This window comes from Gopherus evgoodei, chromosome 6 (assembly GCF_007399415.2).
Source record: "Gopherus evgoodei ecotype Sinaloan lineage chromosome 6, rGopEvg1_v1.p, whole genome shotgun sequence".
Lineage (NCBI taxonomy): Eukaryota > Metazoa > Chordata > Testudines > Testudinidae > Gopherus > Gopherus evgoodei.
The window spans coordinates 43126117-43141967 of record NC_044327.1 but is presented as its reverse complement, the minus strand read 5'-3'; the positions used below and the strand labels follow the sequence as shown (position 1 = coordinate 43141967).

Sequence of the window (15851 nt, the reverse complement as noted above, 5' to 3'; positions counted from 1 at the left end):
TCTTATTTGTCATATTTACCCCCGAGAGCAAGGGTTCTCAACCTTTTTCTTTCTCTGGATAAGGCCAAGGATATCAGAGCATTTTACAAACAAAAACGGAATATCAAAACTTGATCTCATTCAGCACTATACATTGACAAACCCACCTAGGCATTATACACTGCTTAGGGTTTTGAATTGGATTATGTAACTATAAATTATGGCACCCGTCTCCCTTTTCCCCGGCTTTCAATCTGAAAATATTCAGCCAAGGCTTGTTTCTGAAAAGCATTCTTCCAGCAGTGTTATTGATGTTTTTATATATTTTCAGGAGATAAGTGGTTCTTTGCCCAATATTATAAACAACAAATATGGACGGAAGGTCCTGTTGTACTTGCTAAGTCCAAGGGATCCTGCACATTTCTTACCAGAGATCGTCAAAATTCTGCAACAGGGAGATGGAAATACTTACAGGTAACTAAGAAATGCATAACTGGCAAGCTGAAACAGTCCACACACGTTTGCCCTATTCCAGCTTTTTGCACAGGACACTTAGTCGTTGTTTTTGGTTTTTTGGTTTAATGGCAGTGACAGTTTCTTTATGGAGATCAGTTACCACAATTCTTGGTTTCCAAATCTCATTAATTTTGCTGAGAGTTAATATTTTGCAGTTTCTGTAACGTTTTATTTCATCTCAGTCTATAAACCCACATACAAATCAAAACACTAAAATAAAATAAATGTCGGCTATCTGACAGAAATGGTAACAGTTGTGATGTGATTTCTGCATAGATATATACCTAATATGTGCACATAATGACTGTATTTGGGTTGCAACAGTATTTCAACTGTAAAAAGGAGAGATGGAGAGGACAGATTTTACCCATTGCTAAACTTGTTTAAGTCTCAAAACAGATTTAAAGGCTTTTTTTGGGACATCCATTATTCGTGCTCTAAGTTGTACAAGAGTAAACTTGAAATCTAGCAGTAAAAATGGAAAATTTTAGTTCTAATTCAGCCCCCCGTACGGTCTAATTTAGATAATTGTTTAAAAAGCTGAACTGAGTTTTTCTTGAATAATTAGTGCATTGGTCACTTATCTATATTTCTCCTTCATGCATAAGCAGCCCTTCTTTATGTGATGCCTTCTCCGAGACCATAATAAACCAGTCTGGCAGGCCCAAGATAAACTGTGGGATTTTGGCAGATATTTATTTTCCCATTCTGCTAGTTTAACTGATACTGATGCATATTAAATACTGAAGAGATGGCAATTTCAAAAGGATATGTGAACAGTTTTCCTTACACAGTCTCTGTCAGAACTTTGAGATGATAATGGCAGGATAAATAAGAATTAAAATGAAAGGGTGGAATTGGTGTGTATGGCACATTGGCAATCACCTTGAAGTTAAAGATTGTAGTGTCATCTGATTGGACACTTTTCTCATTCTGACTATTTTAAAACCTGTGATGGTTGTCCAAAGACCATATTAAACCTGATTTGCTGTGGAATACAGAAAAGGGACTGTGTTTTAATTTGACCTTTTAATGAGGACATCATCTGTCTAAATAGCAAATATGGATTGAATTTTTTTTTTACTTGATCTTTTATACAAAACAAGTTTTCTGCAATAATTAGACCACCATATTGTGTATATTATTTCACCAGTAAAAAAGATTCAGATGTCCGCCGTTGCGAACTTTTAGAAGCCATTTCCCCAGCCTTGCTAGGTTATCTGCAAGAACATGCCCAAGAAGTGGTGATGGACAAAACTACGTGCGTCTTGGTGGCTGATATTTTAGGATCTGCTCTTGGTGATGTCCAGCCTGCCATGAATTCAATTGCTAGTTTGGCAGCAGAGGAGCTGGTTCCAGGTGGTAAAGATGGGCAGGTAGGTAATGCATCTAACTCAGGGCAAGCAGTAGAGATATTGCTGTGAATTTGTTTTCATTGAGTCATTTAAATAAGATTTATAACAGTTACCTAACATATGCTTTACTGGCTGCACTCTGAAACTTTCCCTGATAATGGGAATCTGCACTTTCTGCTGCATTTTCTGGCCATGTCTTATGCATTTGAAATAGTGATGGCTTAACTAATCATTTCATTTGTCTCTCTGAATTGGGTACTTAGTTCTTTGTGGTCTTGCATCTGCCAGACTAGTGTGTAAAAAGTCTTTCTATGAGAGTGGATTTACACTTTTTGTGGGCAGCAGAAATGTATATTATATAGAATCTCTCAAGAGTTGTAGTGTTAGCAGTTAAATGAGACTAAAGAATTGCTGCTCACAATGAAGATGATATCTTTATGTGAGGGAGTTCAATGGGTGTGTGCTACTAAGTAAGCACACACCTGCACACAGGAAGGGGGCACCAAGATCCAACTTTCTGACAAGGAAAGAAGATTGGATTCCTATAGCAGTTCATTGTAATATTGCTAACTTCATCAGTAAGCTAAAGTCAGATTGTGTCTTCAGACATTCATGTGTGGTGTCCACAATCCTGTGGGACCCCAGGAAGAGCTGGGATCTAGAAATATCCCAAGATTACAAGCTTTATTGGTAAACCCGTCAGTCGCAACACGCAACCCTCTCAATAGACCCTTCAGTCACAATGCAAAGGGCATCCTTACCGTACTGTGTGATTGGGCAAGCATTTACAGTCCTCATTCCCTCTGTCTTACTTGAATGAAGTTTCAGTCAAATTGCTCTCACCCAGTTCCCCAAGTTAGCCTGATTTTGGGAAAGCAAAGATACTGCATTGTTCAGATTTGAGATATAAAGCTGCATGTCATCCATGTATTCGTGGTACCCCAGTGAAAACCACCCCTCTGTCTTCCCCTGTGTTTTCGCATACACATTGAATGGCTCAGCACAAGGAGCTGGACTAGGGGAGCTCTTGATGTCCCTTCCAGCTGTACATGTCCATGATTTTGTGAATATGAGCTGTGAGATACTAGATCTCTTGCAAGATTCTGTTGGAGACAGCAAGTTGGTTTAATGATTAGGGATGGAAGTGAAATATAGTTCTTTATCAAGTAAGAGCTGTTTTAAACCTCCTGTCTGTTCCAAGCTGAACTAGAACCAACTTATAAAAGTTCAGGCCCACCAGTGTTCCTTGCCCTATGATGTCCACACTGCCACGAAAGCACCTCACTGACTTACCTTTTCTAGTTGATTTCTCTCACAACCCATATCTCTGATATCCTTCTCTTTGCACATGACCCCCACTGCCACCATTTTATGACCAGTCTGTGCTAGATTCCACATGGACCTCTTATCCAACAAGCTCTGGATTTCCATATAAGCCATTCTTCAGTGTGTGTCACTGGTGAAAATTTGGAAGAGCCACAGACTTGCATAGAAGCAGCTAGACCAGGAAACTACACTTATGTGTTAATGGGAAGCCGAAGGTGTGTTTGTGGGCCAGGGGAAAGGGTTGGCTAGTGAGGAGCAGAGGATGTGGTCTGTGTACTGAGAGTCTGAAATGAGGAATGGGATGCAGCTCCATAAGTTAATGTTTGAATAAGCAGCCAAACACTTGCATCCTCCTCTGTTTTGATATTTACTCATTGTTAATAATGATCAAATAGCGCAATATGATGTGTTGGGGGGGAAGAGCAAGTTGGAATGTTTTTTTATAAAATCATCTGACAATGTACTTTGCGTTTCAAGTAGAAACATACCAATACATGTGTGAAAGACTCCTGAGTCTAACAGTTAATCATTGATTTGTTTAAAGCTTCACATCGCAGAGCATCCAGCAGGCCATCTGGTTCTGAAATGGTTAATAGAGCAAGATGAAAAAATGAGAGCTAATGGAAGAGAAGGTAGGCTGGGAAATTCATCTTTAATAGACCATCTGTCAGCTTTCAGCATAGTTAAACTCATTTTGTAAGTTCAAACAAAAGATTGTTGTGTAAATTTTTAGATATATCAGAATATATAAAAGGTGGCGAATAGGCAATAAATGGTTTGCATGTACTTTAGATGTTCATAAAAAGTATTTTGTCTCTGTGCAGTTGTGAGATTCTGTATAAGTGAAGTGATGGAAGCTAAGCTCACTTTTTCCATCAGAGGAGGTTGACCTCTTTTTAGAAACATAAGATCCCAAATGTGCTTTGCTGGTATCAAGAGTGTATTCTATTCCTTTGGCATTTTACTTAATAAATTTTAGCATGTTAAAAGTATCTGGCATTTAAAAACGTAGACAAGATTGAAGATGGCATCTTTCTAATTAGAAGATTTGATGTTTTATTCCAGTTTATGAATATTGTGATTACCGGCTAAGCAGACCTGTAATTACTAGAGTGTATTTGTTACTGCTGCTGGATTACCACTTTCATTATAAATTTTCACCTCAAACGTAGGACATCTCTGCTATTTTATGGCACAGATGTCATCCGGAATGTAATCTTTAAAAAATTAATTCATTTTTTGTTACAGAGCAACAAAATCTAGCACCCTGTGGATTTTTTTCAGCCTGGCCAAAGATTAATTTTACTAAGATAGTAGAAAGACATCCTTTTATGCAAAACTTGTATGTATTCTTATTTTTTTTACTGTGAGCCTGGCACCACTAGGTATCTTGAATGCAACTTTGGAAAAGAGATTATGTAGTGTGCCTGTTTTTTATTAGAGCTAGTTAGAATATTTTTGAGGAAATATGTTACTTCATAGACCAGGTGGAAATTTATTGGTTTTGACTAAATTTTCCTACGGAAGGATTCAGAGAGAGAAAAAATATGTACACAAGCCCTCGGTTTCCAGTCTACAAACCAAAGCAGAACTAAAACAGATTTCGAAAGTTGCTGTGAAACAATTGTCCTACTGATAGCTCAGATTTTTTTTTGTAATGTTTAATTGTCTTATTTGCAACAATTTTCATGCAACTTTGTTGAATCCCTGGTACAATTTTCTTTCAAAGGCAATACATAGAAATCCTTATTGGTATGGGTTCACGGTTTTTACCAGATGCCTACTTCTAATAATGATATAAAAGCTGAGAGAGGAGTTCAGGTGGCTATGGAGTGGACGTTACTAGGCTTTTTTTGTGCATTAATTATATTGGTCTGTGTTTAATACTGTTTTATTTTTGGGGTCTTGCTATAGTTCTGATATCTACTCTTCCTTGTCAGAGTTTGGGTTGGCATAGTTTTTTAATTCCTTATTAGAACTTTTTGTCACATTCAAAAGGGGGAATTTTGTCTGAATATCTTTTATGTACCAGCCTAATTTAGATAATTGGTAGTTGATCTGTCCTTAATGTGCAGTTCTGCTCTATAAAGTGACTTTAAAATGGAATTCAGTGTTTATAGTTTCTCAGTTTCAAGATCAGATTTGGTAATTTTACAAGTTAAATGTTTTTCTAAAGGCCACTTGTGCAGACTCAGCCTTGGGATCTGAAAGTCACACTGCACTCTTCCCTTCTTACACATCACCAGTAGCAATGGTTCTGCAGGACCAGTTGTGCCCTCGGGGACATGTGTGTAAACTATTGCTTCAGTGGGATTGAACAGAGGCATGAAGGCCTATAATTGGAATAAATTTAAATAATTCTGTTGGCGATGCAGGAGAAGGGGTAGAACCTTCTTACTCTTAGCCATGCTGGTAGCAGGGATAACAGGTGCAAAACTTGGTGGGCTTGTTTTGGTCATGTAAGTAAGTGACGATGATTGAATGCACCCAAGAAGCAGATCTTTTCAGTAGCAAGGCATCCTTTACCTAGTGCCTTTTCAGCGTAGAAACATGCTTTTAAACATGAATACCTTATGGTACTCTGTTAAACAGTTAAATAGTAGAAAGAAACAAATGTGTGTCTGTCTTTATACCAGTGAGTTTTCATACAATTCAGTGTTGCTATTGTCTAATTAGTTCTACATATTTCTTAGAATTAATCTCGCGTTTGCAGAGGTATTGACTGTATTGAATAGTCCAATTATTTGGAGCATAAGCAAGAGCTTCTAAATGTAGAGTGGATTAAAATGTTTGATTAAGTCACTGTTACAGAGGACTTTTGAATAGACTACGTTGCGTAATTTCGCCTTGCTCTTTTTTCCCCTCTAATAGGATGTTTTGCAAGAACGTTGGTGGAATGTGTCAGCCTTAAGAATATGAAGTCCTGGGCAGAAGTAAATCGAGGTGCCATGATTCTGTGTTGGTATGTAAGACACGCGTCTGCTTCTAATTGGATACCATTGTTTAATTCTTATACAGAGAATGCCATTCAAGTTTTCAGCCAAAATAAGTCAGTTTTCATGCACTGATGTACTTGCTTTTAATTGTAGTGTTTACAAGCAGGCTGTAGAGCAGTGGTGGGCAACCTGTTCCCACATGCTGCACGTGGCCCATCAGGGTAATCCACTGGCAGGCTGCAAGACCGTGTTTACATTGACCATCCGCAGGCACAGTGGCCGCAGTTCATCTTTCCCAGTCAATGAGAACTGTGGGAAGTGGCAACCAGCACATCTCTGTGGCCTGCACTGCTTCCCGCAGCTCCCATTGGCCAGGAACAGCGATCTGTGGCCACTGGGAGCTGCAGGCGGCCGTGCCTGCGGGCAGTCAATATAAACACTGTCTCACGGCTCGCCAATTACCCTGACGGGCCGTGTGCAGCCCACAGGTTGCCCAAAGGGCTGTAGAGAATAACACTTTGCACATGCAAGCACAGACCAAACCTATTAGTTCCCTGAGCTCAGGCTTTGGTACTGCTATGAAATAGCTTTGTGCTGAAAAAGCCTTCTAGAGATTGAAAAGGTATTTATTTCTAACACTGTGCCCACCAGTGTCCCTACCACATGTATGAAAATCCTGAAACAATATGCCAGTATATACTAAATATGTTTTGTTCTTGTATGTACCTGTATTCAAAGGTAACAAACAGGTATTCGGGCATCTTCTGTAAAATGTTGTTCAGTTTGCCTGTTGTACAGGCTGTCTCTCAAGGCCTTTCCTGTGGTATTGAAGATATGCTTGTATTGTACTTCCTGGGCTGGAGGGGTGGCGGTTCTTAGAGTAAACCATGCAGAAGTGTATTATGTGCCAACCTGCTCTCTGTAATAAAGTCATAGGCCACAAAGCTCACTGTCTTCCTCACCTCCCCTGGATGAGACTATCACACTAAGCATTTTACTTTGCTTATTAATACATTTGTTGGCATTTAGAAAATAGGTGTCAGTTTCACTTTGTAATGGAAACTTTCAGTGTGACATCAGGGAAATCTGGAAATTGTTGACTTAATAAACCCTAATCTGTGAAGTTTCAAAACCCTCAGTTCAGCAGAGATAACAAAATTACCTAGTTAGCTTTTCATAAGTATCTGACAGAACTGAGTCAAACACACCTAGTAACTTGTAAGTAGACAACATATCCTTTGTACATTTAAAAAAAATAAAATCTTTTAATTGAAGCTCTTGTCTCTGCTTTGCAACTCTAATTCCTATTGCTGTAGGGTAAGGATAGTTTGCTCAGACTGATTCTGTATATAATTAGAAGCGGTTTAAGTGATGAAAATGTGATTATTGTGATCCAAGTTCAGTTTTAATTCTGTTTTGCAAACTTCAGTGGGGTTTCTGTTGGTGGGAATTGGTAGTGTACCATAACTATTTGTATACAAACGAATTTAGTAAACTCTGCATTGTGAGAAAATTGTTTGATTTACAAAGAAAGGTTTCACATCTTTTTTCCGTCGCTTTTATAAACAGACCCCTAATGTTTGATGAGCACATTTAATTCCTTTAAATTCTCTAATCCTGCACACAGATATTCAGTAGGATTTGTGTAGAATGATTTGTACATTGACAGTGTGTTGTTACTTAACATTTGTCCTTAACTTAAGGCTTTGAGATTTGTTTAAAAGATTAACTCGTCCCTGGTGCCATTGGCAGTTTTCTTTATATATGTACCCTCTATTGAATTATTTTGATCCTACACATCAGAGCATTCAAGAAATTAATGTCTATCTTCACCCTTCACATTTTAATGATTAAGGCTAAGATTTTCTCATGGCTATTTTTAGTAAAAGTCGCGGACAGGTCACGGGCAATAAAGAAAAATTCCTGGAAGCCCGTGACCTATCCCTGACTATTTTACTAAAAATATCCATGAGAAAATGGCAGGGGCTGGATGTCTGGGAGCTCCAGGGTCCCCACGACCCTTTTATAGGTACTGTGTCTAAAATCATATGACTGTACGTGTGTTCCATCAAAATATACATAATTCACTTTGATTTAATAATTTGTAGACTGCCACATTTCCTTCTCTGAATTCTCTGGAAAATTGCCATGCCTTGTCACTAGTGTTAAAAGAAATTGGATAAATCACAGGATTTGTAATGGATATAGGACCTTTTAATTGCTGGGTCACCAGTTCAGGTCAGTAGTGATTGAAACATTGAGTGGTGCCCTAACAGTTTTTGTAGTTTCGGTTAATTTCCTAGCAGACAAGCGTCCACCCCTCAAACCTCACAACAGTTAGTGGTAACTGCGACGTGCTTGGTAGTAATCTCATTGGAGAGATCAAGGACAGAATGTGAATGGAGACCTTACCTGCCCCCAAGCGGTGGTAATTTGGGTCATGATTGAGGAAGGTTGTTTGGGAAGCCTGGATTACTGCTGCTCTGTGGCTACAGAGAGGAATTCGTTTTCCAAGATTGCGAATCCGCCATCTTTCAGCAATACCAAAATCTAACCCCTCCCCAAAGGAGAGGGGGACACATACACACTGGTTATAAGTATGTAGTTTCCTCTTATACTAGAATTTCTAGGCTTTCATCACAAATTAATCCTTGTAGATAGGAATTCTTTCAAGTGCTTCACATTTATTTGTTTGTTTTGTTAATAAATTACAACTTTCAGATTTTTATCAGCTCTTCATACATTTTTTTTGTTATTGTAGGATGCTCAGAGCACTTGACAAACTGCTTTCTTCCCACCATTTTGTGTGGCATTAATTTAACTTCCATAATGTGCAATAATTAATCTTATCCATGCTTAATTGCATGCTTTTAGTCTAAAGATGCTGCCTAAATTATACAGCACTGTTGAGCTCAAAAAGTACCGTAATCTGATACAGGTAATGATTGCACATTTTTTATATAAAATGTTACTGAAATACAAAAAAACAAAACAAAGATGTACATATAAAAGGTGCCCCTGATATTTCTGTCAATTTCTTCTTTTGCCAGTAAGGGAGCCCAAATGGCTGTAGGATTTTACCTGTCTTCTATTTGTTCCTGTTTTAAAAGTGCCTTTCTGCCTGTATTAGTTGATTTTTTCTTCTTTTTTTTGTTGGTTTATAGAAGAATCTATTCACATGCTTATCTAAATCTCTGCTTTACCAATCCAATTCACTTGAAGGTCTTGGTTTTGATATTTATAGAAGCTTAAATTGCTGTCCTATTTTGTGTGTCAAATGTGCATTCTGTTAATCACCACAGCATGTGCTGAACACTTCTGATATTTTTGTCACTCCTGAACTGGATTTTATAATGGAGAATCAGAGGTCTCTTGGTTCTGATCGCAGACTGGTGTAAATTAGGCATAGCTCTCTTGAAGTACAAGTGGAGCTATACAAGTGTTCAGCTAGTGTAAGATCAGAATCCAGTTCACTTGTGCACATAGAGTGCAACTTCCTATCGGCAACTTGCTCAGAATTAAAATTATATGGAACCACTACATGAGTGATACTGTTCTCTTTAAGTTCTTATACTTCTACCATCACCATGATATTTGAATGCCTAATAACCTGGCCATAAGGATTACATCCAGTATTGAGAGTTCATGAAAAAAATGACATATTAGACATATTGGAGCATGAGCTTTCGTGGGTGAATACCCACTTCGTCAGATGCATGGGACATTGTCTGTTAGTCTATAAGGTGCCACAGGACTCTTTGCTGCTTTTACAGATCCAGACTAACACAGCTACCCCTCAGATACAAAACACATAGCTTTTTATGCCGGCAAGAGGTCTTACAAGTCAAAGAGGGCAACATATATTTTGCCCCTTTTGGAGTACATAATTTCAAATATTCAGCAGTTATTCTCTTCAAACAATATGGGGACCAGAAATTCCTTTTCAGTGTGTTAAGTCAAAAAGCTTGCAAACTGCTATACAAAACTTGGCTCATATAAACAGTTGATAAATAAAACTTTTAATTAGAAATTTATAAGAAGCAGTCCAGAGTGGATTACACTGTAATATGCTCTTTGTCCCAAATGGTAAACCATACCAATTTCTCCTTGGTATTCACCCTATAAAATGTGTTAATTTTCTACATACTTGGCATGTTTTGTCAGTATCCTGCTTCTCTTCCTCCTTACTAGTTTGTAGTGCCTGTAGATAGGCCATATGAATGTGACCTATTCTGTGTTGGGTTTTTTTTAAAGAAACAAAGCTCCTGCTTAGATTGTAAGAGAACTTCTAGTTCTAACTAAAAGCTTAACAGAAATTCCCAGTAGGACTTATAAGTCCATAGTCAAAGAACTACATTTCAGAACAGTGTAGCTGAAAATAGACCTCTTTATTGGATGTAGCATGGCTTCTTGCCTCTTGTACCATCAGCCTCGGCGGGATTTTAGGTCATAGGGGGAAAACAGATTTGTATATAGACAAGCTATATTAATTCCTCTTTTCACATTCCATGCAGCTTGGTCAGTTTTATCCTTGTTAAGAATCTAACAAATTAACAAGAGGTTATAGTTGGCTAATCACAAGTTCATGGTAAAAACCATAGAAGTTGGAGGTGTTAAAGTTCTGTTGTCATTCAGGCCATCTCCCTGCCAATGGATGTTTGTTCCTCATAGTGTAAAGTCCTAAGCAACAGGGCATTCTACTGCTGCTTACCTAGGTGAAGAGGTAGACTAACCTCGCTGCTGGGAAGCTTTTTTCCTGATGATCATCCTAAATGTTTTCTTTCTTAATTTCATCCTATTCCTATTAATTATACATCCTTATCACTGCTGAAATAATGCTACTTTTCAGCAAGGAAGCTGGCTTTCCAGGGTAACAGAATAAAAATAAACCATGTAAAGTTCTATGGTCCTGAAGTATAGGAATCCCAGAGCATCAAGTAGAGATTACTAGATCCGCTATAGAGCTATGCCATCATTTGCTGTGTTTGCCTGGTGGAATTGCTTCCATATTTTTGTGTGTGTGTCTCTTTGTGAGAGAGAGAAAATCAGTACCTGGCCGGAAGTGGGTCTCTTTTTAAATAGTTATTGATTTTATTTGTACTGTCTGACATTATTTTTGTTTGACCTAAAAGTTGACCTCTGAAATATAATGTTTTCTCCCCCTTTCTTGTAGCCTTCTCCGAAGCACAGATCAAGAAGTGGCAAAAAAAGTCAAAGGAGGACTAAAAAGCCTCATTCCGCAATTGAAATGCAATAAAAATGTAAAAGGAATAGAGGCTCTGTTAGAGACATTAACTTCCTAATTTAAATGAGGTTCAGAAAGACCAGTTTCCTGTCATTGTAACCAAATACAAGTCAGTGGACGTTTTGCACAGTGTTTGATTATTTTTGTAATATCCTTTGTAAAAGTGTATTTGTAAATTAAACTGTTTCTAAAATGATTTGGCTGTTCTGCTCGTAAATCCAGTTGTCTCTAGTTTCAGAACCTGAATGATACTGAATCCATCATCAGGGGATTTTAAGCTCTGGCAAACTAATAACAGCTTATCAAGACATCTGAACATCTAGCTAAAAATTTAAATCTCTGCTTGTTTTCCGCATTATCTTGTATAAAATCTATTTATACTGCTAATAATTATATATACCTCTTTTAAAAGTGATCACCTAATTTACTGCATAAACTGAAACATCTCTTCTGGAGATATTCTTATTTACTGGACAAATCCATCCGTTCTTAATAATGATCTTCTCCATCTGGCTGGCCTTGTTTTAAAAAAAAAAAAAACAAACCAAAAACAAAATCCCGCCCTGTCCTGTTGAACAGAGATGGATGTGACATGCACAGTTAGGGAGCTCCTGATAGTAGTTCTCAAAAATTGCTTTGGCTTTTCAAATAGATCTGAAAGGGTTCAATAGTTATTTTGTAATGGGTTATGCAGATTTCTTACCAGCAAGATGGTTTTTCTTCACTCCTCCACTAAGCACAGGCTTTTTTAGCTTAACATTTGAGGTATTCAGCAAATGGAATTTTCTGTTTGTCTCCTCCTTTTAGTGGAAACAAAAATGAATTTAATGAACACATTTAATTTACTTACAATTACTGTTGGCTGATAAATTTTAACTAGCCTTGAGAAAATAGAAAGGTACGGTGCCGCCAACCACAACATGCATATAATCTTTTGGCACAGCAGAATGTGGAAATATGACATAAAACGCAGGGTAATCACATCTGGCACAGGATTAATTCATTTCCTTATAGGATATATCCTTGGCTAGTATTTGAGCACTTGCTCTCATGAAGTCATTGAGAGTAAGGCATGCAGGATCCAAGCCCTAGTGTTTGAGCCCATCCCTGCTCCTAATAAATTTGTGGAATATGGTAACTTACTTTTCTGAGAGCAGCACTGGGCCCATAGTTAGTGCAATACTGTTGAGGTTTTAATCTCCCCAAAATGAGGAAATGCAGGGTTAAGATTTGCATTGTGACAGTTTCTTTTTACCTCCTATACTTATGCAATATTGCAGCTTTTAATTACGTGAACGTATAACTCAGGAAATGTAACCTAGTATCTGCAAGTATTTATACTAAACGTATAAGTCAGTAGTGCAGGCTCAGAAATTATCACTTGAAGGGTGAAATCCTGAAATGGCTTGAAACTTTCAGCAATGTTGAAGGGCTGTATATTAAAAATTTGCTAGGTTTATAACTGCAAATATTTAGCCATTGTTTTCTGGTAAAATATAACTTTCTTTGATTTCAGATAATGAATAATATAACATTGATTGTAAATTATATAGCTATTTCTGAATTGAAATGCGTGACAAGTTACTTTGAGAGAAGCTCCACCCAGAGCCTGCACCCCTGAGCCTCTCCCTGTCCCCAACCTCTTGCCCCAGCCCTGATCCCCCTCCTGTCCTCTGAACCCCTCAGTCCTAGCCCGGAGCACCCTCCTGCACTCCAAACTCCTCAGCCCCACCCTAGAGCCCACACCCCTAGCCAGAGCCTGAACCCCCGCACCATACTCCCCTGCCCTAGCCCGGAGTCCCCTCCCACATCTGAACTCATTTCTGGCCCCACCTTGGAGCCAGCACCCCCAACCAGAGCCCTCACCCCTTCTCACATCCTAGCCCCAATTCTGTGAGCATTCATGGCCCACCATACAATTTCTGTTTCCAGATGTGGCCCTTGGGCCAAAAAGTTAGCCCACCCCTGATCTAGACAAAGATTATTTCTCTGGTAAAAGAGCGACTTGTACCTTATTTATAGAAAGAGACCTTCTAAAAACGTTAACGTATTACTGGCACACACAACCTTAAATTAGAGTGAATAAATGAAGACTTGGCACACCACTTCTGAAAGGTTGCCAACCCCTGCATTAATTTCTAGTTTTATATTTAATACACACATCCTAAAACAAATGAAACACATTGTTTAATCTTCATGAGAAGCAAATCTCTCTTGCTTTCCAACTATCCTGTTCACAGATTAACTCGCTATACAGTAACTCCTTGCTTAACGTTATAGTTATGTTCCTGAAAAATGTGACTTTAAGTGAAATGTTAAGCGCATCCAATTTCCCTGTAAGATTTAATGTAAACCAGTGAGTTAGGTTCCAGGGAAATGATGATTGTGAAGCTTGGTTGAGGTGGAGGAGTTAGAGGGTGGGATATTTTCCAGGAAATGCCTTACTGTTAAATGATCTAGCACTGGGCTGAGCCATCAATGGTTAACACGTTGTTAATATAGCTTCACATTCTACAGGCAGCATGAATGGGGGGAGGGGAGACAGCCTGGCAGAGAGATACAGAGAGACACACCGTGTGTGTATGTGTGTGAGAGAGATGTGCATTGCCCCTTTATGTACACTGACCCTCCTTTAAATACAGTGACCCCACTTTAAGTAGATTAACAAGTTGAGACAGCAGCTGCTGCCAGCAAGCTCCCTCTGTCCTGAGCTCTGTCGTGTCCAGCCCCCCATGCCCCGCTCTGTGGAAATGGGATAAAGGAGCGGGGGTGGGAGAGACCCTGACATTAGCACCCCTTTCCCCCTCCCCCACCAGCACAGCAAGCAGGAGGCTCCTGGGAGCAGCTTCAAGGCAGAGGGCAGGAGCAGCACAGGGCAGTGAGGGCTGGCCAGCTGAACTGTCTGCAGTTGGTAGCCTGCTACGTGGCTGCAGCACAGGGAACTTAGGGGAGCTGACAGCGGGCCTGCCACTCCACCCTGGCTCCAAGCCTCCGCCACCTACCTCCAACCTGCTGCTCTTTCTGCAATCAGTGGACAAAGCAGGCAGCTGTCAAACAATGTAAGGGATCATTGCGCAGTTTTAAACTGGCATGTTCTCTAATTGATCAACATAATGAAACATTAACTGGGATGACATTAAGTGAGGAGTTACTGTGTAAAGAACTCTGTTGTGATGTGAATATATAAACAAAAAAAACAGAAGTCCTACTCAATAATTAGGTTAATTAAACCTGGAAGTGCACACTTGCATGTCACAATTAAAGAGATTCCACCATTATCTCAGTTCATATCTACTGATGTGGCTGTACTGTGCTGACTATGCTTCTGTCTGATCCCACTTAATCTTATAGATAGTAGGAAACACTTAAAGGTTAATCCCAATTAGACCTAGTTGGCAGTGACATAAAATGTTCATACTTGTAGACACATATCCACTCTAGGATCAGCTATTGAAGGACTGTTGCAACTCATCAGTTTTTCTAACTGGATTTTCTCTTGTGACAGTGACACAGATAATTTTAATTAGCATCAGATAATGAATTTAAACTGCAATGAAGTCTTTCCAAAGTCTTAGTTACTGCCCTAAATAACAAACCTGATGGAAACATGTAGCAGCATTTGTGACAGAGTGCTTATGATAGCAATGATGGAATAATAGAAAAGGCTCCTTCAGTCAGATTGATCGTTAGCTACTTTCCTCAACAGCCTCACAATCAAAGAAAAATGTCTGGCATATATGAATATTTCTCTGTACAGAGAGCTTACAGGCATTAGAGAAAATAAGATACCACTAAAGATAACCACTGGTAGACTGAATTGCAAAGTTGTATACAAATATTTGCTTACATTATCCTGGCTGGTTTTTACTTTCTTCACTTCCATATACCAGTATCTCTGCCTGAACATCCCCCTATATTTCTCTCCCCAGCCTCAAAATTATCCTAATGCCTCTAGAATGGATTGCTGTTATTTGATTCATAATTTGATTATATATTTCTCATATCTTGTTTCTCTTTCTACAGACACTTTCACTCAATTCTTTCTCCTGAATTCCTATTAGGTTATTCCTCCTTTTGTATCCCATGCAAATATGACCACATGGCTTGAAGTTTGTTTTTGAGGGTTTGGTTTTTATTAGAACATCTCCTGGCAGCTACCAAGGAAAGTTGGAATGCAAGCTCTTTGGAGCAAGGACTGTCTCTTACCATGTGTTTGCAGCAGCTAACATGAAGGGGCCTCTGGGCACTGCAATAAAATATTATGGTTATGCTAAAAATTCTACTGTTTTCACAAAAGAAACAGGTCAAACTTCTGTTAATGTCACACAACACCTCTGAAAACTGAGGATACGTCTACACTACCCACCGATTGGCGAGTAGTGATCGATCTATCGGGGATCAATTTATCATGTGTTGTATAGACGCGATAAATCGATCCCCGATTGCTCCCCGTTGATTGCTGAACTCCAGCTCTGCGAGAGCTGGAAGCAAAGT

General features: G+C 38.9%; 1 protein-coding gene across 3 annotated transcripts in view; it reads left to right on the top strand.

Annotated features, from left to right (window-relative positions):
- Positions 1–11553, top strand: part of PUM3 (pumilio RNA binding family member 3) — a 36142-nt gene extending 24589 nt beyond the window's left edge. For all 3 annotated transcript variants that reach the window (XM_030566206.1, XM_030566207.1, XM_030566205.1), the window contains exons 14-18: positions 311–453; positions 1649–1871; positions 3721–3808; positions 6048–6138; positions 11286–11553. In XM_030566206.1, coding sequence (XP_030422066.1) covers positions 311–453; positions 1649–1871; positions 3721–3808; positions 6048–6138; positions 11286–11415 — 675 coding nt within the window. In that variant the 3' untranslated portion in view covers positions 11416–11553. The remainder of the gene's footprint in view (positions 1–310; positions 454–1648; positions 1872–3720; positions 3809–6047; positions 6139–11285) is intronic.
- The last annotated feature ends 4298 nt before the right edge of the window (positions 11554–15851 follow it).